Below are 22,892 nucleotides of genomic sequence, written 5' to 3' on the forward strand. Positions count from 1 at the left end.
CAGATGTGAAGAGAATCTATAGTTGAGGAAGATGGGGATTCCCGGGTGAGTTGACCATGACTTCCACATGTCCAGAAGGCCCGAGGTCTCCAGTGGAGAAGACAGAACAGCCATCCCTCCGAATCAAATCCTTTATTAACGTTAGTTATCTAAATCAGCCTCCTGAGGGAAATCGGCAAGGGCGAACGCATTGCTCTCTCCCGCCTCTCCATCGAGCATCTGCAGAAACAATCCCGCCCCCTTCGCATCGCCATTGACGCAGCAATCTGGAATTTCCAGACCCTACACGGCGGGCAAGGCGGGAGAAATCCGGCCCTTCGCACACTCTTTTACCGTCTTGTGAGGTTATTGGCCCTGCCCATCCAGCCCGTGTTTGTTTATGATGGGAAGAACAAACCCCTCCTGAAAAGGGGACGTACGGTGTCGAGATGGCACGGGGGTTGTGTCGAGAGCGAGATGTCCAAGGGTTTAATCTCTCTGTTCCAATTCCCAACGCATGTGGCGCCTGGGGAAGCCGAAGCGGAGTGTGCGATGCTTCAGCGGGAAGGCGTCGTGGACGCAGTCATGACACAGGACGTTGATGCTCTCATGTTTGGTTCTGGCCTCACGCTAAGGGATTGGTCGAAGGAGGCAAATGGAAAGAAAGGGAACAAGACGCCCACACACGTGAGTGTTTTGGATTTACCACGGGTCAAGAACATGTGCGGGCTCGATCCCGAGGGAATGATCCTGGTCGCGCTTTTGAGTGGTGGTGATTATGACGAGGATGGTGTCGCCGGAATTGGATGTAAATTGGCATGCGAGATCGCGAGGGCGGGCTTCGGGAGCGATCTTGTGGAACTGGTGAGAAATGGAGATGAAGACGGGATCACGGAGTGGAGGGAACGGTTGCAATTCGAGCTGGAGACCAACGAGAGCGGCTACTTCAAAATGAAGAGGAAGTCGGTTCGGATCCCTGACAGCTTCCCGAACCGAAAAATACTAGGATATTACATGAACCCGGCGGTGACACCAGTGAGCGAAATGGAGAGGTTGGAAAGGAAATGGGCCAAGACTTGGGACGAAGAAATCGATGTCCAAGCCCTACGCGACTATGCGGCTGATATGTTCGAATGGCTGTACAAGCCAGGTGCATGGAAGTTTGTGCGAGTCATGGCACCGGCTCTGCTCGCGGATGGGCTACGACGGGACAGGGCAACATCGCATCTGACCTCCGTCGACCAAATCACTGAACAAAGACAGCATTTTGTGAGTGATGGAATTCCAGAACTCAGAGTCACAGTAGTTCCAGCCAAAGTCGTCGGACTGAATCTCGACGCGGAAGAGGACAGCCCAACGTACCTGCAACTTCTTGCCGAGGAGGAGAATGAAGGGGCTGAAGGAGAGACGGAACACGCAGAGATCGATGAAAATGCTCCTCTGAGCCCATCCAAGAAGCGCAAATCTCCTGCCTGGCTACCTGATGCGCCAGAGAAAATGTGGATTGCCCAGACAATTGTCGAGATCGGGGCTCGAGAGCACGTCGAGCAATGGAAACGGATCCAGTTCGAGAACGCTAATGATCCCAAGAAGCTTGCGACACGGAAATGTCCCAAGAAGAAAGAATCGAAAAAGCCGAAAGTGATTGGAGGTATGCAACCGGGGGCTCTTTTGAGCTACGTCGTCCCTGCAGACCAGTCGACGGAGCTTGAGGTGTCCATTGCCGTGCCCATCAAATCGCCCCGTCGTCGCGCAGGGGCCAATATCAGTGCACCTCGAAGATCCAAACCCAAGTCGAGCAAGCTAGAAGAAGGGTACCCCCCAACGATGCTGGGTTTCTTCAAGTCCACCAAGGGTAGTCAACCTTCGCACAGCACAATGCCAGCACGCGACGCTGCATCATATGACCTTGTTAAACCTGGTGCCGGCAATGACGATGATCCATTAACGCTCAGCAACGAGTCCCGGGGCGATAAACACCCAAGGCCCTCGACTTCAAGCCCGCCGGAAACAGGACAGCGGATTGGGCTTCATTGGAGTGCAATCCAACCTGGGCTCTCGACTGCAGTGCCACCTTCGATTTCGCAACACGACACACAGTCAAAGCCGAAAACTTTGGCAATTGGGACACAGGGAGAGAAGCTATCCGGCAGCCCAATGAAAGAAACGACGCCAACCATCTCTTCGCCAAACCAGGGAGATTTTAGACCAACACCAGACCATTGGTCCAGGCAGGAAGCCTTGGATCCAGAGAACACGCGGCTCAGCAATGTCACACAGCGTACGCCCAAAAAAAGAGCGAATAAGTACCGAATCCTCACCGAACCCGAAGCATCGAATGAAAGCATGACCCAGCCTCGACGGCGTATAGCAAGTTTCTTTAAACCATATGTACGGAAGAAAGCACCGCCAGCCCAAGTGGCATCGGCCGACGAAGAAATCCGTCCGGTTGAAGTTCTGCCCAAGCTGAACCCGGAAGTATCGACGAATTTATCCGAGGCCACGCACATCTATGCAGTTCCACGGGCCAGCCTCCCCGGCACCTGGAAAGAAGTCGAGTACGAATCAGGCCCGAACAGTCCGGTAGGCCCATCTCTACCGTCGACTCGTCCTCTGCGGGTCAGCATAGTCGACCTCACGTCCTTTTGAAGAAGGAAATCCTTGAATATTACGGAAGCTTGACCTTCCAGAAGTCTTTGTTTTCGAAGAATGATTTGCTGCGGGTGATTTCGACTGCGGCGGCTTCGATGGGAGCAATGGCGCTGGGCTTTTCGATGCGGACTTTGGCAACTGTATGTCCATAGTCGATTGTCACAATTTGAGCCACGGCAGTGGCCAGTGATTCAATCGTGTGGTATGCGGAGCCCGCCACTCGTTCACATACTGTCTGAGTCATGTCATGCAGAGCGGCCGTGTAGTGTTCTTCCAGAGCAGCAACTCCCAACGCCCGGTTCACGAGAGGTACGCTGATGTCGATGAATACCGTCTGCTTGTAGAGACGCTCGTGGGGGTTGACACCGACGATACAGTTGCAGGCAATCTGCTTGACTGTGACAATCAGGCTTGATGTGTCGATTTCTAGTTCTGACTTGTCGACCTGATATTGATAGAGCACGCCGCCCCTGGCCTGCAACAAAGCCTTGGGAAGAGAAATGTCGATAGTGAGTTGACCACAGTTCGGCACCATGTTCGAGAGCAGGGCGATGAGGGTATAGATGGTTGGGAAGGCCTCGGGATCGGCGTGATTGAAGGCCGATGAGATTTCCTTGTATAACTTGCCATAGTCCATGGAGAGGTTGACGTCGTCCTTGGAAGCAGCCGGCTCGAGAGTGGATGTTGGCTGAGCCTCTATGGTGATCGAGACAGGTTGGGGCTTGTGGAATCGACGCCAGGCATCGAGGCCGACGGGAATGTCGAACCTCATGTTCTTCAGAATGACTTTGTCTAGGGTGGAAATTGCCATGGTGGAGGAGAAGAACGGAGATGTGGTCTATCTACTCTGACGGGTGGGGATCTGCAAGTAGATGCGTGGTTCACGGGTAAAAGCAAACAGTCAATTGCTCGTGGTGAGCTGATCGTGTGTGCCTTAATGTAGAGAAATGGTATGATGGTGGTGGAAGGCGGAATAACAATAATCCATTCCCCAGAGATGATTCTCGTAACAGAACTGCACGGAATCCGGAGACACGAGAAGAAGCCCAGCCCAGCCTCACTAGCCTCCCCTGTCTCTCCAGGAGGTCCACGGGCTACATCCGGGGCAGACCTGTGGCCACTAGGCTGCACGGGCCCGCCCAGGGCCGCTAGCGATGAAAAATTATTGTACATAGGCACTCTACTCGGTATAGCCCTGAACTGATTGGTCTCTTAGGTGATGCTCCCGCTTTCGTTGGCCGACAACGCACTGGGCACTGGGCCAGGCGCAGGTTGCGTTCGGTGGCTTTTGCTGACCTCGTCCCAAAACCCGTTCTTCCCTTCTTGCACTTCACCTCTACTTCTGGTCCTTTTTTCTGTTGGCGGATCTCTCCTCTGTGTTTGTCTACAGTACATCATCAGATCATTCACTGTCAGAGTCGAATCTTGTCACCTTCAATGGGTCGAAGCGCCGTCACTACCTCAGCCACAATTTCAGACTTCACTCCTGCCGCTCGCGGACGTGTTGCACCTTCCCATGTGATTCCAACGTCATCTTCATCTGCCTCTTGCAAAACTGGCCGTATCCTGGTCTGGCTACTGGCGCAAGGTCCGTCCTGAACAAGGGCGGACGGTAATACTACAGCCGCCTCGGCCTTGGGCATCGTGTTAATCTAGACCTCCTTTTTTCTCTCCCTTTTACTTGTGCGCATCCTCAGAAGATTCGCAAAATATGAGTATCTCAGCCACTCAAGCCGTCATGGACAAAGTCCAAGAAGCTTCCGGTGCAATGCGACCACCCGCCGACGTCGCGGCTGACTTGGAGGACGCGCTCAACTCCATCGCGCTGGGCAACAACAACGCCGATCCAGGGGACCCGGAAATCATCCCTTTTCGAAACAAGAGTCCTCCTGTGACACCTCAAAAGACCATGCCAATCAGTATGCGCGAAGACGGGACTTTCGCCGAGCCGGAGAGTGAAAGAGGAAGACCAGATGTCAAGGGCAGTGCCATCCTGTCGACCACGGCGGCCAAGAGGAAGAAGAAGAAAAACAAGGCCAAAGCGGCTCAGGCGGCCCAAGCACTGAATACTGTCAGAGGTTTCACTCCGGCCGATTCGGGAGCTGAAGACTCGGATGTGTCACGCAACAGCCCCCGGGTGCTGTCACCGATTCCTCGTTTGCCTGCGTTGGCCGGTGCGAGCCCCGGTTTGAGGCCTCAGTCGCCGGGGATCAGTAGCTTAAAAGCTCAGCTTGACGCACTGAATTCTCGCAGTCAAAGTCGTTCCAACTCGCGAGCTCGCAATCCCGTGGACTCCGAGGTCAACAGCAGCGCCGCCAGCGCGACGTCCGACACCCAAGGAGAGGAGCCGCACGAAGACATGGTCAGCTATCACGTCCAGATCGATCAAGACTTCGTCAGTCAGTCGCTGGCGGACACTGAAGTCGTTTCGGCGGCTTCCACCGCGACCCTGGATGCCGATCAACGTGCGACATCGATGATTGTCCGCAAGATGACGGCCGCGGACTTCACCCCCATCCGCTGCCTTGGAGATGGAGCCTTTGGAACGGTGCTCCTCGTCCGACAGAATGCCACGGGCCGCTTGTTTGCGCAGAAGCAGCTCACGAAGGCGTTCCTCAAGGTCCACAAGAAGCGGATCGAGTCGACCATGTCCGAGCGAAGCATTCTCGAATTGGTCAATCGGCACCCCTTCATTGTCAATCTCTACTATGCGTTCCAGGATCACGAGAAGTTGTACTTGATTCTTGAGTATGCCTCAGGTGGGGAGTTGTTTCGTCACCTGGAACTGGAAAAGTTCTTCTCCGAAGAGGTGGCTGCATTTTACATTGCGGAGATTGTTTTGGCTTTAGACTATCTTCACAACACGGTCGGCGTCATCTATCGTGATCTCAAGCCCGAAAACTGCTTGCTGAACGCGGAGGGCCATCTGCTTTTGACCGATTTCGGTCTGAGCAAGGTTGCCGTTCAGGATCCGAGCACACCGGGAGGGAGTCGTTGCAACAGCCTGGGTGTGGGGACCATTGAATACATGGCTCCCGAGATCATCAGAGGCAGTGATGAGTCTGACTGGGGTCCAGGATATGGCAAAGCGTGCGACTGGTGGTCCTTGGGGGCGATGGCCTGCGATCTCATGACGGGCAAACCTCCCTTTGGCGGAGGTAGTTGGACCAAGATTCAGCAGAACATCATGTACCAGAAGCTGAGCCTCCCGTATTTCTTGTCACCCGATGCCAAAGACCTTCTCACGCGATTGTTGCGCAAGGAGCCTAAGAAGCGACTTGGAGTGGGTCCCAACGACATCAACATCATCAAGAAGCACCGGTTTTTCAGGAAGATCGACTGGAAGAAGCTGGAGGCGAGGGAGCTCGAACCGCCCATCAAGCCCCTTGTCACCAACCCTGAACTGGCCGAGAACTTTGCCAAAGAATTCACCGACCGAGCGATCGACACTCTGGCGCGGAGACACAGCCGGACACTGAGCAAGTCTGATCCCTTTGGGGGTTTCAGCTACGTTGCGAGCAGCAGCTTGCTTGAAGAATCAATGCTTTTGGAATTGGATGAAGCTATCATCGACGAAGACGTTTAGACACTTGTGAGCGGCAGACGGCAGACATAGACTATCGGGTTGGGTAGAGTTGTGAGGACGGGAGAGCATAGAAAATCGATCACAGCAAGGCGTTCAGGGCTTTCGATAGGAGAAACATGGCGGTATGGAGGGGCCTTGTCCGGACGAAGTGATGCACGGATATGAGTAGAGCAGCTGTTGATGATTCAAATACAGGCATAGAAGCTACATGGATAGATATGAGATATGTTCAACTGCCTCTTCGCCCTTTACAGTGGTAAGCTGGCACGTGGCTGAAGCTGCTCAGCAGCAAAAGTGTCACGTGAGCTGGTGCCTGCGGCGCGTTGGCGCGTTGGACGAATCAGATGACGGAATGGGGCATACAGCCACCCCGCGCGACGGTTGCCTTAATACCACATACCATTCATTGATTCATTCACTTCAGCCTCAAACTCGTTTCACCGTCAGCACAACTGCCCTGCTCAACATGACCCTCGATCTGTGTCTCTTCTACTCTTCTGTGTGCTTTCATCTTCATGGTCAGCTTATTGCTCACAAACCCGTGCCTTACTTGACCACCCACCTATGAATCTCTACCGCATGGCCCCCTCAAACCTCCTCAGCCTCGAGGCTGAAGTCCTTGCCCATGTCCTCACGTACGTTGACGATGAATCTCCTCGCACCACAGCAGCGGTGGCTCGAACCTGCCAATACCTCCACTACGTCGCCAGGCTTGTCCGCTATCGTCGCGCCACCATTCACTGGGACAACGGGCTCCAGAGCTGGGTGAACCCATTCGGTCGGCCACAAAAGGAATGGGAAACGCCCGAATTCCTCCAAGGCTTGCGAGAGCTCACGGTCTGCAAGATCGAGCCCCCTCCGGTCGTTGATGGCCCCCCTGTTCACGCTTCACCCACGTCCAGAGAACTCTGCGACTCGTTTAACCAATTGGAGAGCGTGCTCCGCAATGCCAGCAACCTGAAAACCTTGGTTTGGAAAGTTGGCTATCTGCCCAGCGAGATCATTGTCGAGACGTTGCAGGCCCATCAGCCAAATGCAAGACTAGACATTTTCCGCGGCAGGAGACTTGCCGATACAGATGTACCCCTAGAGTCAGAGAAGGTGCTGGCGGCCGCGACATGCCTGAACTCATTGTCGATGAGTACTACAGAAACCACACGTGTCCACGACCACTTGGTCTTCCACATGATCTTGAGATCGGCGCCGAACCTGAGATTCGTCTCGATGATCTCACATCCTCAAATGCAGCCGTTCAGCCCCGCAGTCAGTTCCCTCCGAACCGATCTTGACAGTTGGTTTCCGCCAGACCAAGGGTCGAAGCGGAGTTCGTCACTTCGTCACCTGACCTTAGACGGTTGGGGGATATCTGCTAATACCCTGCATTTCTGGTCGCAGTACGCCGACCTCGCGCTCCTGACGAGCCTGAAGGTTAGCAGGGGTCCTCTCCATCAGTCATTTTTTCAACACGCCCCTCAAATCTTGCCGAATTTGAAGAGTTTCGTCATCAACCTTGCCGCGGGGGAACCTTCCATGGCATTTCTCGTCGCGGCACACGGCTATCTTGCCACCTGCCCGCCTTTGGTGAATTTGAGTGTCTGGTCGTGGAGGGGAAAAGTCCCGCTGCCCACCATCCTGGATCAACATGGAGCCACCCTCGAAGACCTCCAACTCCACCAGTGCGAAAAATTCACTGATCTGGTTTTGAGAGAGCCTCTCTCCGTAGAGGAACTTCGATCTATCCGACAGTCCTGTCCGAGACTGAGGGTGCTTACTTTTGATCTCAATAGAGCCTCACCGGAACTCACAATCCAAGATTATGAGGGTATATTCGGCGAGCTCCGCAAGTTCAAGCTCGACAGAATCCAGATTTATTTCGACAGCGGTGTGCAATGGTTATATCTCACGAGGCACTTGTCAGGATACGGCCGGGGAACAGCGAAGCACCGCATGGGCCCGTGCATACCACCACTTCGGTCAGCAAGTGATGTCTGGCTTCCAACAGGATGTCCGGCCGACTCTGATTTTGAAGGTGCTCCGCCTTTCACAATCGAGAAAGGAGACCCAGGTTGGTGGGATCCTGCCAGACCTGACAACGACAGCAACGTCAAACAGCCGCCATCTCCGCACAGGGCCATCTGCCGCTTTCTGATCCAAGCTTGGAAGACCATCTTTGGCTCCCACACCTCGGGTCCACGACAACTCGAGCTCAAGTTTGGGGAGTGGGAGGGGAGACATCCTTCTTTTCTCAACATGAGGGACGTTAGACTCTGTGGTCGAGCTAGACCTCACGAGAGGGACGATATGGTTGGGGAATGCTTCGTTGAGCTCGACTGCTGTGGTAATGATCATCACCGGAAATTCTCTAGCGTGCAGACTGGTCACTAAAGGGCGCGGCGGCGGATTTTCATGGGGTATGGACTATCATCGGAGGACGATCCTGGGCTTACTGACGGCGTATCGAACGAGATGGTTCTTCAGTTGGTCTCGAGGTGTCTTGCGTGCTGGCGTTTCGCTTGGACCTGAAATTGGACGTCAGTCTCCCACTAGGAATGAGAATGAAGTGATGTTATCGAAGGGCTGGTGTCTTCTGGAAACTGACGGGAACGACGAACGTCTTTTATGTCCGTCAAGATGCTGGCTTCGTTGCAGGCTTGACAGGGTTGGGGGCTGTGGGTCGTGGGAATGTGTTTCAACAAGACTGGACAGTCAAAAGGAGTTGGATTGGTTTGCGCTGGTGTCGGGGAATTAGGGAAATTGCAGCATGAATCAATGGGCTGGCTGCTGGATTGAGGAATCCGAGACTCTCGGACGGGCAACTTCGCAGAACATGATGAATCCACGACGTTTTACAGGATATGTCACCACATGTAGCAAGCATGGCTCCACTACTGAGGAGCCCCGGCTGTATAGTGTGCACAGATTTAATGAATCAGAAGGGATATCGTGCGAGATGGGCATATTTCCTCGTTCATGGGCTACGACATCCGTACATACATACTCTGCGTGCATCCACCCAAGCAAGAATCAACCCGGGTCTCTCTCCAGCTACCATATGTAGTTATGTAGTCCACCCGAGGTAGCTAAGCGACTTGGATTCGGATGATATGATATGATATGCCATGACATTGCTAGGTAGGTGACCAGTCAGTCAGCCAGTAAGTAGTAGATGATGTTCGGAAGCGGCATCAATTCAGATCACTCAATTGACCATTTGACCACTCAATAATGCCCCAAAGCACCCATCTCCACAACAATCACCACCACCGTGACCCACGCCGACGCCGACGCCCAGCCTCGCGCCAGAACCCATCCCCAGGAGAATACCCGCGATGATCTCCCCGAAGGAGAAGAAAGAAAAGAAGAAGACGCAGATGACGCAGCGCCAGATTTGACGCTCTGAATCATCGCCGTCGCCGTCACCGCCGCCGCCGCGGCGGGATTGGTGTTCGACAGGGCAGCAGAAAGCGGCCCCGGGCCCGGCCCCGGCACCACCGTGACGTCCTCGACCGCCTCCTCCTCCTCCTCCTGAGTCGTCCCGTTCGAAACCCCCGCGAAAGGGGGAGCGGGAGTGGAATGGGGAGGGAGATTCTCCACAGGGATCGAGAAGGGGAATTTGGCCGTGGCAACGACGAGGCTCTTCGTCACCGTGGCAGCGGCCGGCGGCCCCGACGTGGGCATCATCATCGTCGGGAACGAGACGGGGAAGCTGTACGGCACGTAGTCGTGTGCGTTGGAGTTTTGCGACCCCCGGGCGTTGGAGGCGGAGGCGGAGGCGGAGGCTGTCGCCGTGGCTTCGGCGTATGCGTCTGCTTGAGCATGGGCGCCGGCCTGTGCGTTGGACCACGCGGAGATGGCGCCCTCGAGGGCCGAGATGGACTGTGTGCACGGGACCGTGAGGGTCGTCATTGCCGCCTCTGCCTCTGCCTCCTCCTCCGCATTGCCACCCGCCGCCACGACCGTCGTGGTGGTCATGGGCACCTGCGCCGGCGGCATGTCCGTGCATCCGCAGTGCAGGACCGTGATGGTGGTCGCGAGCCAGGTCTCCGTGCGCGTCGGGCACGAGAGCGGGTGCCACGCACAGACGGTCGTGTAGGTCGTGGAGATGGTTGTGGGGGATAGAGATAGGGAGAGAGTCGAAGAGAAAGAGGAGGACGAGAAGAAGGAAGATGTGGGCCGGGGAGGGGAGGTGAGGATGCCTGAGTCCGAGACTGAGACTGAGACCGAGACTGAGACTGAGACCGAGACTGAGACTGAGACCGAGACCGAGGTTGGAATGGGTGAACTTGTTGTTGTTACTGAGGACGGTTGCAAACTCGTGCTTCCAAAGCTTGACGCGGTCATGGACGATTCCGCTGTCGTCGTCGACGGAGAGGCAGTGGTGGTCGACGAGGAGGAAGCACCGGCATCCGCGTTCGTGTTGTTGTACAGAGTCAACAGGACAACATCGCCGTTCGCATCGGCGAGTTGTCTCCTCACGAGCCGGGTGGGTGGGGATAAAGGAGCCACGCCGCCGCATCTCTCTGCCGCATTGCCCGGGCATGTGGTGTCGCATGCGGAATCCGGGTAATGGACAAAGGCCTCGGACGACGGGGTATCCAGGGGCAACGAGTATGAGGAGCAGTAGCATTGGCTGGAGAGGAGAAGAGGTAGTGTTAGCGAGTAAACAACCCAGGTCGGGCTGGAAGGCGTGGAATTATGGATGGATGATGTCAAAACTTACGTGTCATAGATACCGGCGTATATGTCCAACGAGCATCCCTGAACACATCTCTCAATGGACATGAATGGGGAGTCGTCGACGAGTGTAAAACTGTCCGCAAACGCAGAATCTGGCCGCGGGCCCAGACAGCCTGCATAGGTGAAAGAGGAGACTTGTGTGGGGCCGGGAAGAGCGATATTTGTTGTGGTTGTCGTCGTTGATTCCACTGTCGAGACGAAAGCGGTGGTTGAGGAGATCAAAGAGCTGGAGGCGGAGAAGGAGGAGGGGGGCAATAAGCTGCTGCCGCTGCTGCTGATGGTGATTTGTGATGTCGGGGACGAGGCGGAGGAAGAGAAGACTGTAGAGACAGAGTTGGATGTGGATGGAGGCGAAGATGGCGGGGAGGACGAGGAGGATTCGGAAGCGACGAGGCTGGTGGTTGTCGTTGGTGGGATGGTCGTGTGGGAGGACGTTGGAGGACCCGAAGAGGTGGTTGAAGACGGCGGCGGTGGTGGGATTGACGAAGAGATGGGGGAAGACAGCGGAGCAGAGGAAGTTTGGCTAGAGGAGGACGAGTCGGCTGGGCGGACCGTGCTCGTCGTGCTAACAGGGCTTGCGTTTGTGGATGCTGAACTGGAGCTGGACACCGCTGCGGCAGTCGTTGTAGCAGACAGAGGATGAGTCTGCGTCTGAGTCTGCGTCGTGATGACGGACGGACTAGAAGATGCCGATGAAGATATAGCCGGGGATGATGAATGGATCGGCGTCGATGACGACGGGGACAAGGCCGAGGAAGCGACCACATTTGAAGTGCTGATAGTCGTGGATGGACTCGGCGCTATGGATGATGAACTTGACGACCGCGTTGAGCTCGGAGGGGCCGACTGCCCGTTCGTCGAGGTCGTCGCTGCAGTGGCCATCGTCGATATTGTTGCTGCTGCTGTTGTTGTTGTTGTTGCTACAGCAGAAGATGCCAGCAACGACGATGAAGAGGAAGAAGAAAAAGAAGAAGGGGCCAGACTCGTGGTCGGCGCGGTCGAGAGGCTCGAAGTCGACACAACAACAGAGGCTGATGTTGCACTGGCTGTGGACCGGGCAGGTGACGTCGAGCTTGGAGAAGTGGTCGACGAAAATGAACCTGCCATTGCTGTCGACGTGGATGTACTGAGGGCGCTGCCTCCAGTCGTCACCCCCAACGTCGTCGAAACAACGGATGTGACTGTTGACGAAGAAGTGTCGTCGGTCGTCGACCCGCCCAATGGAACGCCGGCGTCAAAGCTCGACGTCGGGGTCTCCGAGATCAGCGAGAAGGAAGTCGACGTCGTGGCCCCCGGCGCGACGTAATACTGCGGCGTGACCGGGGTCGCCACGTAGGATGTGCTGCTGCTGCTACTGCTCGACGTCTGCTGGCGCGGGTCGTCCGTCACCTGCGGATAGGCGTAGTAGATGAGGCGGGCGCTGTCGAAGCCAGGGTTCGCGGGGGTGCTGCCGACATTGCGTTTCCAGTAGCACGCCTTGCTGCTGATCTGGTACGTCACGCCGCCGCAGATGTTGGTGCTGTTGTACGTGTTCCAGTAGCTGCACCCGGCGACGCAGTCCTCGAACGAGTTAACGGGATAGCTGAGGTATGGGCGACCGATGTCCGACCCGCCGATGTTGACGCCGCATTCGACTTCGTACTGGAAACTGCCCGACTGCACGACGGTGAAGTTGTACGTCGGGCACAGGCTCGTGGTCGGCACGGGGGTCGAAGATGAAGTCGTCGACGACGCGCTCGAATGCGCGGGCTGGTTGCTGGCGATATATGAAGGTCCCGTAGAACTGGCATTGACACTGGGATCTACCAGCTGATACACCCGGATCGAATTGATACTCCAGTAGCTATTTGTTCACAGGTCAGTCACTGGGTTGAAATGGGAGACTCTGTAGCCACATACGACTGTTGGAAGGCTGCTGGCTGAGCGGCCACATATGCATTGCAGGTTGAATACCCCGTGTTTGTGGCACACGAGTTGATCGTCGAGTTCCATACGCTGGCTGCGCCCGCGTATTCTCCGCAGAATGCATTGTTCAAGACGATCTTGTGGGCTTGGAAATGCTGGTCGATGATACAGGAGCCCTCCATATTGGCGGCCGGCAAACCCCACCCGGAAGGGTTGGGCGTCTTGTTGATGATGTCCGCCGGGATCGAGCCTCTTGGAAAAAACCAGACGCTGATATAGTCGGAGGTCCATTGCATCGCGTAAATACCACCGCCGATCGAGTTGAAACCGGTGCCGTAGCTGGAGGTTCGAGGATCGACGATACTGCAGCCGACGTTGTAGCCAGGCTATGGACGAAGTCAGTCTCACCCACCAGAAGAAGCCCATCACTCCACTCACGTAGTATGCGCAGTTGTTGTTCCCCAGCTGGCCTGTCATGGTCCTGCTGTCCCCAGCAATCGTGCAGTTCGGGTTTCTGTGCCATCCATCAGCCATGTCCATTGCCCAGTCGCAAAGTGCCCACACACGTATGTAACGTCGCAGCGTTGTTGGTGATCAAGTTCGCTCCCTCCATGATGTCGATCTCCCCATTATAAGGCCAGTTGGGTCCCAGTGTCCAGACTGTGGTTGATTAGCTCAAGACCACCCCCCTTTCCTGGGAGCACGTACATGCCGGCCAACTTCCACAGACACCGCCCGGAGCATGATTGAAATCCCCGATAAACAATCCATGGGTCCATGATCGTTGCGTGGAAATGCGGACGCTGGGTCTCCCTGCGGCTTGCGTGGATCCGATCACCGTGTTGTAGTCGGAGCCAATGTAGATCGGTGAGCTGTCGCTGGCATTGATCATGCCCGCAAGTTGAGCAGAACCCTGGCTGTAATATCTATTCGAGTATTAGACACCGCGCATATATTGGTCTGTCAAGGTCACACACGTTACAAATCCTCCAGTAGGGTCGCCTCCCTGTTTGGCGTCAGCGTCGTCGGACAAACCGCTGGCAATCAGGCTCCTCACCGTATAGAAATCCCAGCCTTGGAAGAAATTGGCGCCCGAATACTCTGAATCCAACTGGTAGACCGAGCTGGTAAAGGCAGAAGCATAGTGGAAATACACAAAACACGTGAGAAATCGGTAACAAGCCATGGTTCGGGCGGAAAAGGAATGGACAGCCATGATCGGCAACAGCAAGTAGACGCAGGCGCTTCAATGAACGCGCGAAACAGCGGAGGAATAGCCACAATGAAGGCGTTTTGGAGGATGCGTGGAACGAATTCCATCGCGAGTCTTGCGAAGAATGTGCACGGGACCTGGCACAACACGGTGGGGAAAGAAAGAAAGGGAGATATCCATCTCATCATTTCTAGAATCTCGCGCATCCCTGGGCGTGGAGCTCTTGCTCGCACTGGCCATGGTGTTGGCCTGCGAGAACAAGGCCGCTATCAATCCTTCAAAATATATGTGGCTCGGGGGAGCCAGCCCATCGTCTGAGCATCGAGGTGTTGGTGGTGTTTCTTGCCTTGAGACCCTCTACTGACTTACCATACACGACCAGGTATAGAGGGCTGGGGTCCGTGATCGGGAGGACGTAGCTGTGTATGTCTTCCGATGGGTGCCCGGTCCTTACCGATGCCGCTAAAAGTGAATGACCAGCATAAGGCACCATATTCTGTGCTGAGCGGATTACCCACAGCCTCTTCTGATACGCGGTCTGTCGTTTGAGTGAGCTGGAGCCAAAGCGAGTCTGTCGAAGTGCATGTTGACCTCTCGACCTGAGGAGGCCCGGTACCAGGATGGATCGGTCCTGACCCGCGATATCGAATGGCCGTTCGCGTCTCAGCCATCCTTTCGTCAAAATTCACCTTGAAATGCACGGCCTCAAAGGCCTGCCCTCCAAGGATCTTCGTCTTGCCTATCCTAGATTTTCTCCCCGCAAGGCTGGATCTCCTCACTGAGAGTACGTTGCGAGGATCGCGAACTGTGGTCAATTTCGCGATTCTCATCGTGAGCCCGCACTTCGATTTCCTTCTCTGCTTGCCCAGCTTCTTTTGCCTTCTCTGCGCTGAATGGCTGAGGCGGTTGCTGGGCTTGCAAAGCCTCCGTATCATTCGGGTTGTTTTGGGGCTTCTTCAACACTCCTTGCTTCATGTTATATCCGCCTCGCCAACCTATCCAGCCTTGTTCATGTGGGCCGCGCAAGAAGCACACGACCAGCGCTGTAGAAACAAAGCCGACGCTTGCCGAGCCCGAAGAGATCCAACCGCCACGGGCATAAAGAGAGTTCCCAACAGCAGTACCGATCAACTGCCCCACGAAAACGCTGACCATATAAGCAGTATTGACCCGGTTCCTCGCTAGCGGCGCGACTTTGTAGATAGAAGTTCGGTTAGCGATCTGGCTGGTCTGCAGGCCGATGTCGATCCCAATGGCCTGGATGACGGGCCCCGCGATCGTAAATTTGCCGGTATAGGTCCCGATAACCACGCCAACCAAACAAATTACCTCGCCAATGATGACTGAAAAGAGCGGTTGGTGTTTCTCCATGACTGTCCTCGCGAAGATGGGACCCCAAGTCATGCTGCCGATTCCGATCAAGGCAAAAAGACCAATGACTAGAGAATTGTAGTGGTACGGGGAACCGGCAAGGAGGAAAGTCAGGGTTGTCCAGAAACTGGTGAAGGTCGTCGCGGTGAACATGCCAACAAGGCAGGCCTGGACTAATACGGGATACTTCACCACGAGCTTGACAATATCCCACAACAACAGCGGATACTTCCTCCAGATATTCTCCCCGGGGTTGGTCGAAGGGTAATCTGGCATGAAGAGATACAGCAAGATCAGGATAAAGTATTGCAGCCCAAATGAGATCCAGTAGATATAGCGCCACCCAATGAATTTAGCAACGGTGCCGGACAAGAGACGGGCGATGAGCATTCCTAGAAGCATCCCCGACACGACAATGGAGAGAGACGTCGACCGCCTGTGAGGAGGAGCCATGTCGCCGACCAGGGGCAGCATCAACTGAGGTGTCACAGTCGTCACACTTGTGATAAAGGTGATGACCCCGAAGGCGACAAATGATCTGGTGACGCAGAGGCCAATCCTGCAACGAATATCAGTCCAAACATCCATACTCCGATAAAATCGTCCTTCACGGACCATAGTGTTGCAGTAAACCAAACCAGCCAAAGAACAAATGGCCTCCTCTTCACCAAGTCTCCCAACGGGCACAAGAACAGCAACCCACCAGCATATCCAGCCTGTGCCAAAGTGGGGATATAGGAAGATTGCTCGTCGGTAACGTGGAAGTCGTCGGCGAGGAGGTTGAGGATTGGATGAGTATAGTAGAGGTTGGCCACGGTAAAACAACCAGCGAATGCTGAAGAGGCACGGGTCATTAATACTAAGTTGCCTTATCCGAGCTGGGTTCTTTTCCTACCAAAGAGTATATTCAAACTCATTGAGAACTGAAATGGCTTCTCAGGGTCATAGCGACACCTCGGTGGCACATATGTGAGGCAATCGTACACCTTCTGGAGGGTCGTCCTCTCCGGCTTCGGGCCGCCATCCTGGGACACGGTCGCTGGTGGTGCCTCAGCGCTCAGGGCTTCCTTGGTCCCCGAAGGAGGCACTGCTGGCTGCGACATGACGGAGCAGCTGCAACTTCAAGGCTGCAAACAGCACCGAGCGACGGAGAGAAAAGAGCCATGATTTCTCCAGGTTCCTGACGCTTGCTAATATAACAGGGAAGGAATTGGAGATAAAATCAGGGCCGACGGCTAATGTCCGATGTACGCAACGGACAAAAGAACCAAGGGCAAAGGATCGAGGTGGAGAGGATCTCTCCAATCGTCCTGGCACAAAGGAACCTCATCGGCTAAACAATTCGCGGAATGTGCCCGGAGAGGCGTCTTGCTCGGCATCTACGCCGATGTATGTCCAGGGAAGTACTTAGCCTCGACTAGAAAATAACACCACATCATTCAAACGTATATATAAATGATAGAATATTGAGGTGAATCGAGCCCCCGAGAGCCACAAACTGCGGTATAAATGCACCAGTCTGGGCTGAGCAGTATCACGAGCATTGGCGTGTCGACTTTTTCGCTAGGAATGAGCAACCGTCCAAGCCACCGAAGAAACAAGCAGAAAAACAACGATGTGGGCGTCCCTCGACCAGTTAGTCTCTTTTCCGCTATGAGCGAAGCAACGCGATTAAGCAGAACTTTGGGAGCAACAAGCTGAGCAGAGAAGACATGGTAAGAAGGGTAAGGGCAAGGGGTATCCAAGGGCACCAGGCCACCATTTTGCCGCATGGTCGAAAAGCCCAAACAGAATGGCCGCCCATTTCATCGTCAGTGTCATTAGTCATTAGGGTCGTTAGGTCAAGCAACAGGGAGTCGTACGTTTTTGGCCGGCTTCGGTCTGCGAACGTCCTCGCGCAAGTCTTTGACTGTCTTCACGAAGTCTTCGGCGTCTGTACGAAACCAGTGAGCCTCTATCGCGTACGGGACACGTTCTCGGGACAGTCTACCTGTAAAGACCTCGAAGTCCAGGAGGTGCTCGCCGTTTGCGCGGACATGAGGTGAGTATTCGGAAGAAAAGACATGACGTTGGAGTTCAGCGAGATACACGGTGGAGCTGTTCTTAGGCCACCGACACCAACTCGGCGAGGTGATTTTGTGCGTGATGAAAGCCGTCCAGATGGGTGTGCTGCTAGAAGACTCAGCTTTTGCATCTTGATGCGACAGCATCGACTTACTCCTTCATCTCTTTGTCGAGGACAGATGCTTCGAGACGCATGGCATCCGTCCTCTTGTCACGGTACAACCGGAGGACATGGCGGTAGCCGCCGTCACGGATTGCCCTGAGGGAATTCAGCCCGAAGCCAATGGCAAAGCATCTCATCGACTCACCCAGCGAAATTGAGGACTTCGCCATCCAGATCATGGTCGATGTTACGGAAGAGCGATGTGCTGTCATGAGAACGCAGTGATAGAAAGGTGCAATGAAAGATGACAAGCCCTGAGACAATCAGCGACATCCTTCGGAGGAGGGGAGTCTGAGAACTGACATTCATACGACGTGAAGTTGAGGCTGGTCCAGCAAGTGCTTGCACCTTTGACGGTGGGACAGCAAAGGTATAGCGCGGACCCAGATCGTTTGATGTGCAATTCGCTGAGGGGAAAGCAAGACTGCCGAGGGTTCTTTCGATGGTCATACCATTCACAGACGAGTTTGGTGCGGTAATCGCGAGCACGCCAGTAGAACTTCGTCCTTAATCCGCCAGGAAATTTTCTGGTCACAGTCAACCGGGGATCTTTCGCACCGTTAGCCAATCTTACAGTTGGAGGATCCTCTCATATTCCGGGCCTGGTCGCCGGCGGTACCGGTTATCGACGTCGCCGAAACAGCACGATCTAATCAGGCGTAGAGTGAGCGAGTGAGCGAGTGAGCGAGTGTGTGAAGTGGTGACGAAGGCATTTTCCTTACGAGTTTGGGTCCACCTCGAGAGGAGTACTGGGCAAGTTGCTGAAAATTTTGGTCGCCCAGTGGTTGGTGTCCGAGTCGACGCTGGACGTTTGACTCAGAGTGGAAAACGTGGTGACCGGCGAAGAAGGCAAAACTGGAGATAGGGGTGGCGGACTGGGAGCCGCTGGTTGCTGAAATGTCTCGTAACTGTCTTGGGAGGTTGCTGGCGACATGGGTCGTAGAGGCTCTGGTCTTACCCGTTCGTGGGACGGGAGGGGTCTGATCACTGCTGGTCGTCAGTAACATCGTAAAGCCTGCGAAAAGGAGAGAGTGACCCTGCTGGACTGGCACCATAGCAAGAGTAGGGAAGGTCTCTGAGGCTGTGATTAATCGTCGATCTTCACGTTGGAGGGTCTGGAGATCGAAAATCTCGAGGCGCAAGTCCTCGAGGTGCCGTCGACTGAAGGACTGCCTAACCAAAAATGCCCTTGAGCGACAACCACTTCAGGGCTCGAGGTGCTACTGTACCTTGAGAGGACCTTGCATAATGAATAGGTGAAGAGTTTATATGTCTCTAGTCGTGTGTGGAGGGTCTGCTTTCCCATGTTCATGCAATATCGGGCGACGTCTTTCCAGGCATCTTGGTAGTCCGCTGCGATCGGGGCGCGTGGTAACTTGCCCAGGATCGTCCATATGTCTTGAAGGGTGAAGGCGATACTATGCTGAAGGAGTTTCAAGTCGCCCGCAAAGGTTGAGGTGACCTTCCCGTTCGCCGCGTCGATCTGATTGTTGAGCTCCCGCAGCGCCCAGCTCAAGCCGTTCAGCCCCGTGATCGCCAGGGTAATGTCCTGCTCATGATCCTGATCGCTCGTCCGGATGGTGCTGAGAATTTCCGCAATGTCCTGGGCTCTCCCAGCCTCCTCTCGTAGGAGTAGATCCATGCATTATAGACTGGGGTGCGCCTCGGGATCAGACTGAGAGAGATATGAGCAAGGAACCCAGATCGAACTCGAGCGGTCGTGAAGAGGCTCCTTTTGTGCTGAAATTGAGATGCGGGCTGGCCCTGGGGGAATCTCGTTAATTCGCGCGGAGGCAAACCCTCATGCAAGCCGTTGACGTGTCAAGCGGACAGCAGGCGAAGCCGAAGGATGAAGGGACCGATGCATACCTAGACACGACGCCGATTTGTCACCGTCCAGCATGCGCATGAACTGTCGCAACACAAGCTCTTAGGCTGTCCACCGTTGTCCACTGTCGTCCACTGTCGCCCACTGTCATGCTCCGTACCGGCTTCAAATGACCTTGGCTCCGGAGAGGCCAATTTCTCATGTTTCTCGACTCGTGGAGGAATAGCAGGGCACCATATTGGACCAGTCTGGCAGGTTCTGTTTCTCGAGAGAGGTGGCCAGATCGCATGCATGATGCTGCAGGCATTGTTTTTTGCTGCCTAAGCTAGGGCGTCCAAACAACATTCTCTGATTCCTTTTTCCAGGAGCAGCAGTCGCGGCAGCGAAGCGAGGCCTTTTATGCGGGTCGACGTGGTTCTACTTGGTTGTCGAAAAGAGAATGCATCCTACCTGACTTTCGTGAGTAGCTTGCGTCGTCTGTCAGCATAAATTCCATCTTCTTGCTGGAAACCCCCCGGGTGACAAATGGGAAGGCCAGCAATGGGGACGCGTCGGAATGTCTGGTGGTGGTGGTGAGAGTGTCGAGAGAGAGCGAGACTGTCTACGAGACTGGAGTGGAAGCTGCATCAGGAGCTCGCGTCCAGGCCCTCAACATTGCCTAGATTGAGGTGCATCCTGAAAAATGGAAGAGCAACAACCATTTGGCTTTTTATGAGGTTGGAAGATGTTCTTGACCTGCGCCTTGCTGCTGCCTGTGGCCAAGCCCAAAGAGAGTGGTAGAGAACGAGGGGCTGAAACACGACGATGGCCCCCAGAAGGATCAACCAACACTCGGCACAACGTGATGTGATGTGATGAGATGAAGCTCTGGAGCTGGTCAAGTTTGTTCACCCCTGACGGAAATGCACGGGTCAGGGCTCGTCGGAGAACGTCTACGAAGAGCAATCCTCAACGTGGGAATCCCAGCAGTCGTCAATTGGATCTTTTTGCCAGACATTGCATTGCATAAAAAGCTAGTATACAGCAAGGATCATAGTATGCTTATGCAATGTTCGCAAGCTCAGCTTTCCGGTTCGCGACGGTGGTGATGCGCCACACCTCACGACGATATGGCCTGGATCTCTGCAGCTCCATGATTCCAGCCGTCAGCTGCGTTTCTGAAGCATACCGACCCTGTCCATAACTGACTCCCATAACCCCTGCCTCCCAGCCGATCATTGCTAGTGAAAACATGATGACAAAAAAAGAGAAATTGCACCAGACTTTGAACGTTGTCGCCAAAGACCATGGGGTCAAGCGTCAGGGCGCGAGACCATTCAGTCCTCGTCATCGTCGTCCTCGCCAGCCTGGGAGGGCGGTTAGCAAGTATCCCTGTTGAGTTGAGCGATCATCGTCACTTACGTTGTATTTCGCCTTTTCGTCCTCATATCGCTTCTTGTCGGCGGCGGCCTTCTTCTCGTACGGCTCGCGTTGTTTATCGCTCAGGGCCTTCCACTTGTCACCGAGGACCTTGCCAACCTGGCCTGTGGTCTTGTAAGCTCATCTGGTCATCGGTGGGAGGAGGGGGGGAGCAGGCGTACCAAAACTAATGCCCGGGTTCTCCTCACGGACGTTCTCGCGCTGCTCGTTGGCAAAGAACATGTAGGCAGAGAGGCCACGCTTGGGAGCATTGGGGTCTGTTCAAGACGTCAGTGAAGGTCACATCACACCATCGGGAGGTGTCGACGGACCCTTCTTCTTCTTCTCGGCACCACGGCCCTTGGTTTTGGTATTCTTTCCGGTCGCCTTAGGCATTTTGGCTGTGGAAGACTGGGTGGTTTGGGGTTTTGGATTCGCGGTGTTTGCGAGGGTGTTGGTGCTCTGCGCAGCGCGTCTTTTAGTCATGGTTACAACACAGGGAACAGGAGGGATGAGGTAGAACAAGCGATGGTTGAGTGATGAGCTGGGACGAAGTGCGGAACCAGAAGCGCAGAATAACAACCAGGTAGAGAATCCAAACAACAGTGAAGGCAAGGGCGAAACCACGGTGAAAGGTGCGAGGGAGCGCACGGAGAGCCGAGCGCAGGCAAATTGGGATTGTTTTGGGAGAGTGCATTCGAGCGCCAAACGCGTGTTCTGGCGGTGACAATGGACAATTGGAGAGCGCTCAGACTCACCGACGCAATCAAGACGCGTCAATTGAGCAGGTAGAGTGCTGGGAAGCAATGCGTGGTGGTGGTCAAGCGCTGGTGGGCGCAGGGTGCTGGGGACGGCGACGACGAGGTCGCAAAACAGAGCCCACAGGGCAGGATGATGATGGGAAGAGCATTTTGCATCGCAGTTTTGCGCGCAAGCTATGAGAGAATAGGGTGGGTGGTGTGGATGGTGAAGGGGAAAAATTGGTTCAAGAGAAGAAAGTGAGGACTTACCAGTATGAGGGTGATTTGGTGGTAGTAGTAACGCAGTGCAGCGCGCTCACAGTATGCACACACAGTACAGTGTATGAGGGAGAGTGGTAGTAGGAGGAAAAATGTATGGGAGGTGGGAGGTGGGAGCAGCAGCAGCAGTGAGAGAGGAGACAGGCAGAAGAGCGAGAGCGGCACAGCGGGCAGGGCCAGACTCCCCGACTCCGACTCGCCTTCTTCCCTTGGTCTCTCCCTTCTCCCTGATCTCCTTTGACTCTCTCCCTTCCCCCCTCCCTCCTCGTTCGTGCCCTGCCCAGTTGTTGATCCTGCACTGCCGCTGCCCTGCTTGCACCACTTGCACCACGCAACCCATCAAACACGGTGTGGTGACTGGGTACTCGTACGACTGAGTGCTGCTACTAACAACTAGTAGGTACTCCGTCCGTACTGGACTATTCACCCCTCTGATCTTTTGGATCGTTTGTCTTGCTTCTATCACCTATCACATCTCATCTCCCCCAAGTTCCCCCTCTCAAAACTCCTCATAGTTTGTCCGTAATGTAATAATGGTGACCCTGCTCCCTGTGATCTCGTCACTCTGCACCTTGTGCTCATTCCCCCTCCTGCCAGGTCTCTGCCCCCCTGTCCACTCAAACTCACTCACTCTACCCTCCTGATCTAGCTCTCTCGTGCTCTCCTCGTTGCTCAGCACTACCTCCTTGACCTCAGCTGCACCCTTTCCTCAGGCCCGCAATAAACCTGCCCACCTCCGTCAATCAGTTTCCCTGCCTCCCACATTTCTGACCTTATGGAACCCACTTTTCTCGACGACTCATTGCAACCAGTCGAACGAGCAAGTAGTGACGACTGCACTATATCCTGCAAGAACAGCCCTGCTCACTGTGCTATCCACTCCAATGGCCGTGGTTTCTCATTCCACGGCTGGCACCTGTGTTCTCGAGTAGCCGAAGCTCGAATCATAACAAATCCACTTTGGGCCAACAACTCCT

General features: G+C 54.8%; 11 protein-coding genes across 11 annotated transcripts; 5 read left to right on the plus strand and 6 right to left on the minus strand.

The window, feature by feature from the left end:
- Positions 1 to 456: 456 nt before the first annotated feature.
- Positions 457 to 2,186, plus strand: AYL99_02353 (hypothetical protein; the record flags this gene model as incomplete). The annotated part of the gene is made up of 2 exons (XM_018833869.1): positions 457 to 2,017; positions 2,080 to 2,186. The coding sequence occupies 2 exons, from the start codon at positions 457 to 459 to the stop codon at positions 2,184 to 2,186; spliced, it is 1,668 nt and encodes a 555-aa protein (XP_018696493.1).
- A 461-nt stretch (positions 2,187 to 2,647) lies between these two features.
- AYL99_02354 (dihydroneopterin aldolase) lies at positions 2,648 to 3,442 on the minus strand (the record flags this gene model as incomplete). Its single annotated transcript, XM_018833870.1, has 1 exon — positions 2,648 to 3,442. The coding sequence occupies one exon, from the start codon at positions 3,440 to 3,442 to the stop codon at positions 2,648 to 2,650; it is 795 nt and encodes a 264-aa protein (XP_018696494.1).
- Positions 3,443 to 4,342: 900 nt separating this feature from the next.
- On the plus strand, positions 4,343 to 6,217 carry AYL99_02355 (hypothetical protein; the record flags this gene model as incomplete). The annotated part of the gene is made up of 1 exon (XM_018833871.1): positions 4,343 to 6,217. One exon carries the CDS (start codon positions 4,343 to 4,345, stop codon positions 6,215 to 6,217), a length of 1,875 nt encoding a protein of 624 aa, XP_018696495.1.
- A 564-nt stretch (positions 6,218 to 6,781) lies between these two features.
- On the plus strand, positions 6,782 to 8,602 carry AYL99_02356 (hypothetical protein; the record flags this gene model as incomplete). Its single annotated transcript, XM_018833872.1, has 1 exon — positions 6,782 to 8,602. The coding sequence occupies one exon, from the start codon at positions 6,782 to 6,784 to the stop codon at positions 8,600 to 8,602; it is 1,821 nt and encodes a 606-aa protein (XP_018696496.1).
- An 834-nt stretch (positions 8,603 to 9,436) lies between these two features.
- AYL99_02357 (hypothetical protein) lies at positions 9,437 to 10,999 on the minus strand (the record flags this gene model as incomplete). Its single annotated transcript, XM_018833873.1, has 2 exons — positions 9,437 to 10,847; positions 10,938 to 10,999. The coding sequence occupies 2 exons, from the start codon at positions 10,997 to 10,999 to the stop codon at positions 9,437 to 9,439; spliced, it is 1,473 nt and encodes a 490-aa protein (XP_018696497.1).
- A 232-nt stretch (positions 11,000 to 11,231) lies between these two features.
- Positions 11,232 to 11,597, plus strand: AYL99_02358 (hypothetical protein; the record flags this gene model as incomplete). Its single annotated transcript, XM_018833874.1, has 1 exon — positions 11,232 to 11,597. The coding sequence occupies one exon, from the start codon at positions 11,232 to 11,234 to the stop codon at positions 11,595 to 11,597; it is 366 nt and encodes a 121-aa protein (XP_018696498.1).
- Positions 11,598 to 11,621: 24 nt separating this feature from the next.
- AYL99_02359 (hypothetical protein) lies at positions 11,622 to 12,260 on the plus strand (the record flags this gene model as incomplete). Its single annotated transcript, XM_018833875.1, has 1 exon — positions 11,622 to 12,260. One exon carries the CDS (start codon positions 11,622 to 11,624, stop codon positions 12,258 to 12,260), a length of 639 nt encoding a protein of 212 aa, XP_018696499.1.
- A 45-nt stretch (positions 12,261 to 12,305) lies between these two features.
- Positions 12,306 to 14,045, minus strand: AYL99_02360 (endo-1,3(4)-beta-glucanase; the record flags this gene model as incomplete). The annotated part of the gene is made up of 7 exons (XM_018833876.1): positions 12,306 to 12,308; positions 12,344 to 12,797; positions 12,854 to 13,245; positions 13,298 to 13,373; positions 13,426 to 13,519; positions 13,568 to 13,785; positions 13,837 to 14,045. 7 exons carry the CDS (start codon positions 14,043 to 14,045, stop codon positions 12,306 to 12,308), a joined length of 1,446 nt encoding a protein of 481 aa, XP_018696500.1.
- Positions 14,046 to 14,816: 771 nt separating this feature from the next.
- AYL99_02361 (hypothetical protein) lies at positions 14,817 to 16,546 on the minus strand (the record flags this gene model as incomplete). The annotated part of the gene is made up of 3 exons (XM_018833877.1): positions 14,817 to 16,002; positions 16,059 to 16,278; positions 16,339 to 16,546. 3 exons carry the CDS (start codon positions 16,544 to 16,546, stop codon positions 14,817 to 14,819), a joined length of 1,614 nt encoding a protein of 537 aa, XP_018696501.1.
- Positions 16,547 to 17,284: 738 nt separating this feature from the next.
- AYL99_02362 (hypothetical protein) lies at positions 17,285 to 19,312 on the minus strand (the record flags this gene model as incomplete). The annotated part of the gene is made up of 8 exons (XM_018833878.1): positions 17,285 to 17,612; positions 17,662 to 17,766; positions 17,816 to 17,924; positions 17,974 to 18,197; positions 18,245 to 18,319; positions 18,393 to 18,657; positions 18,707 to 18,843; positions 18,900 to 19,312. 8 exons carry the CDS (start codon positions 19,310 to 19,312, stop codon positions 17,285 to 17,287), a joined length of 1,656 nt encoding a protein of 551 aa, XP_018696502.1.
- Positions 19,313 to 20,814: 1,502 nt separating this feature from the next.
- Positions 20,815 to 21,382, minus strand: AYL99_02363 (non-histone chromosomal protein 6; the record flags this gene model as incomplete). The annotated part of the gene is made up of 4 exons (XM_018833879.1): positions 20,815 to 20,844; positions 20,900 to 21,021; positions 21,079 to 21,174; positions 21,229 to 21,382. The coding sequence occupies 4 exons, from the start codon at positions 21,380 to 21,382 to the stop codon at positions 20,815 to 20,817; spliced, it is 402 nt and encodes a 133-aa protein (XP_018696503.1).
- Between the last annotated feature and the right edge of the window lie 1,510 nt (positions 21,383 to 22,892).

Source organism: Fonsecaea erecta, assembly GCF_001651985.1.
Source record: "Fonsecaea erecta strain CBS 125763 chromosome Unknown Scaff2, whole genome shotgun sequence".
In the NCBI taxonomy this organism is placed as follows: domain Eukaryota; kingdom Fungi; phylum Ascomycota; class Eurotiomycetes; order Chaetothyriales; family Herpotrichiellaceae; genus Fonsecaea; species Fonsecaea erecta.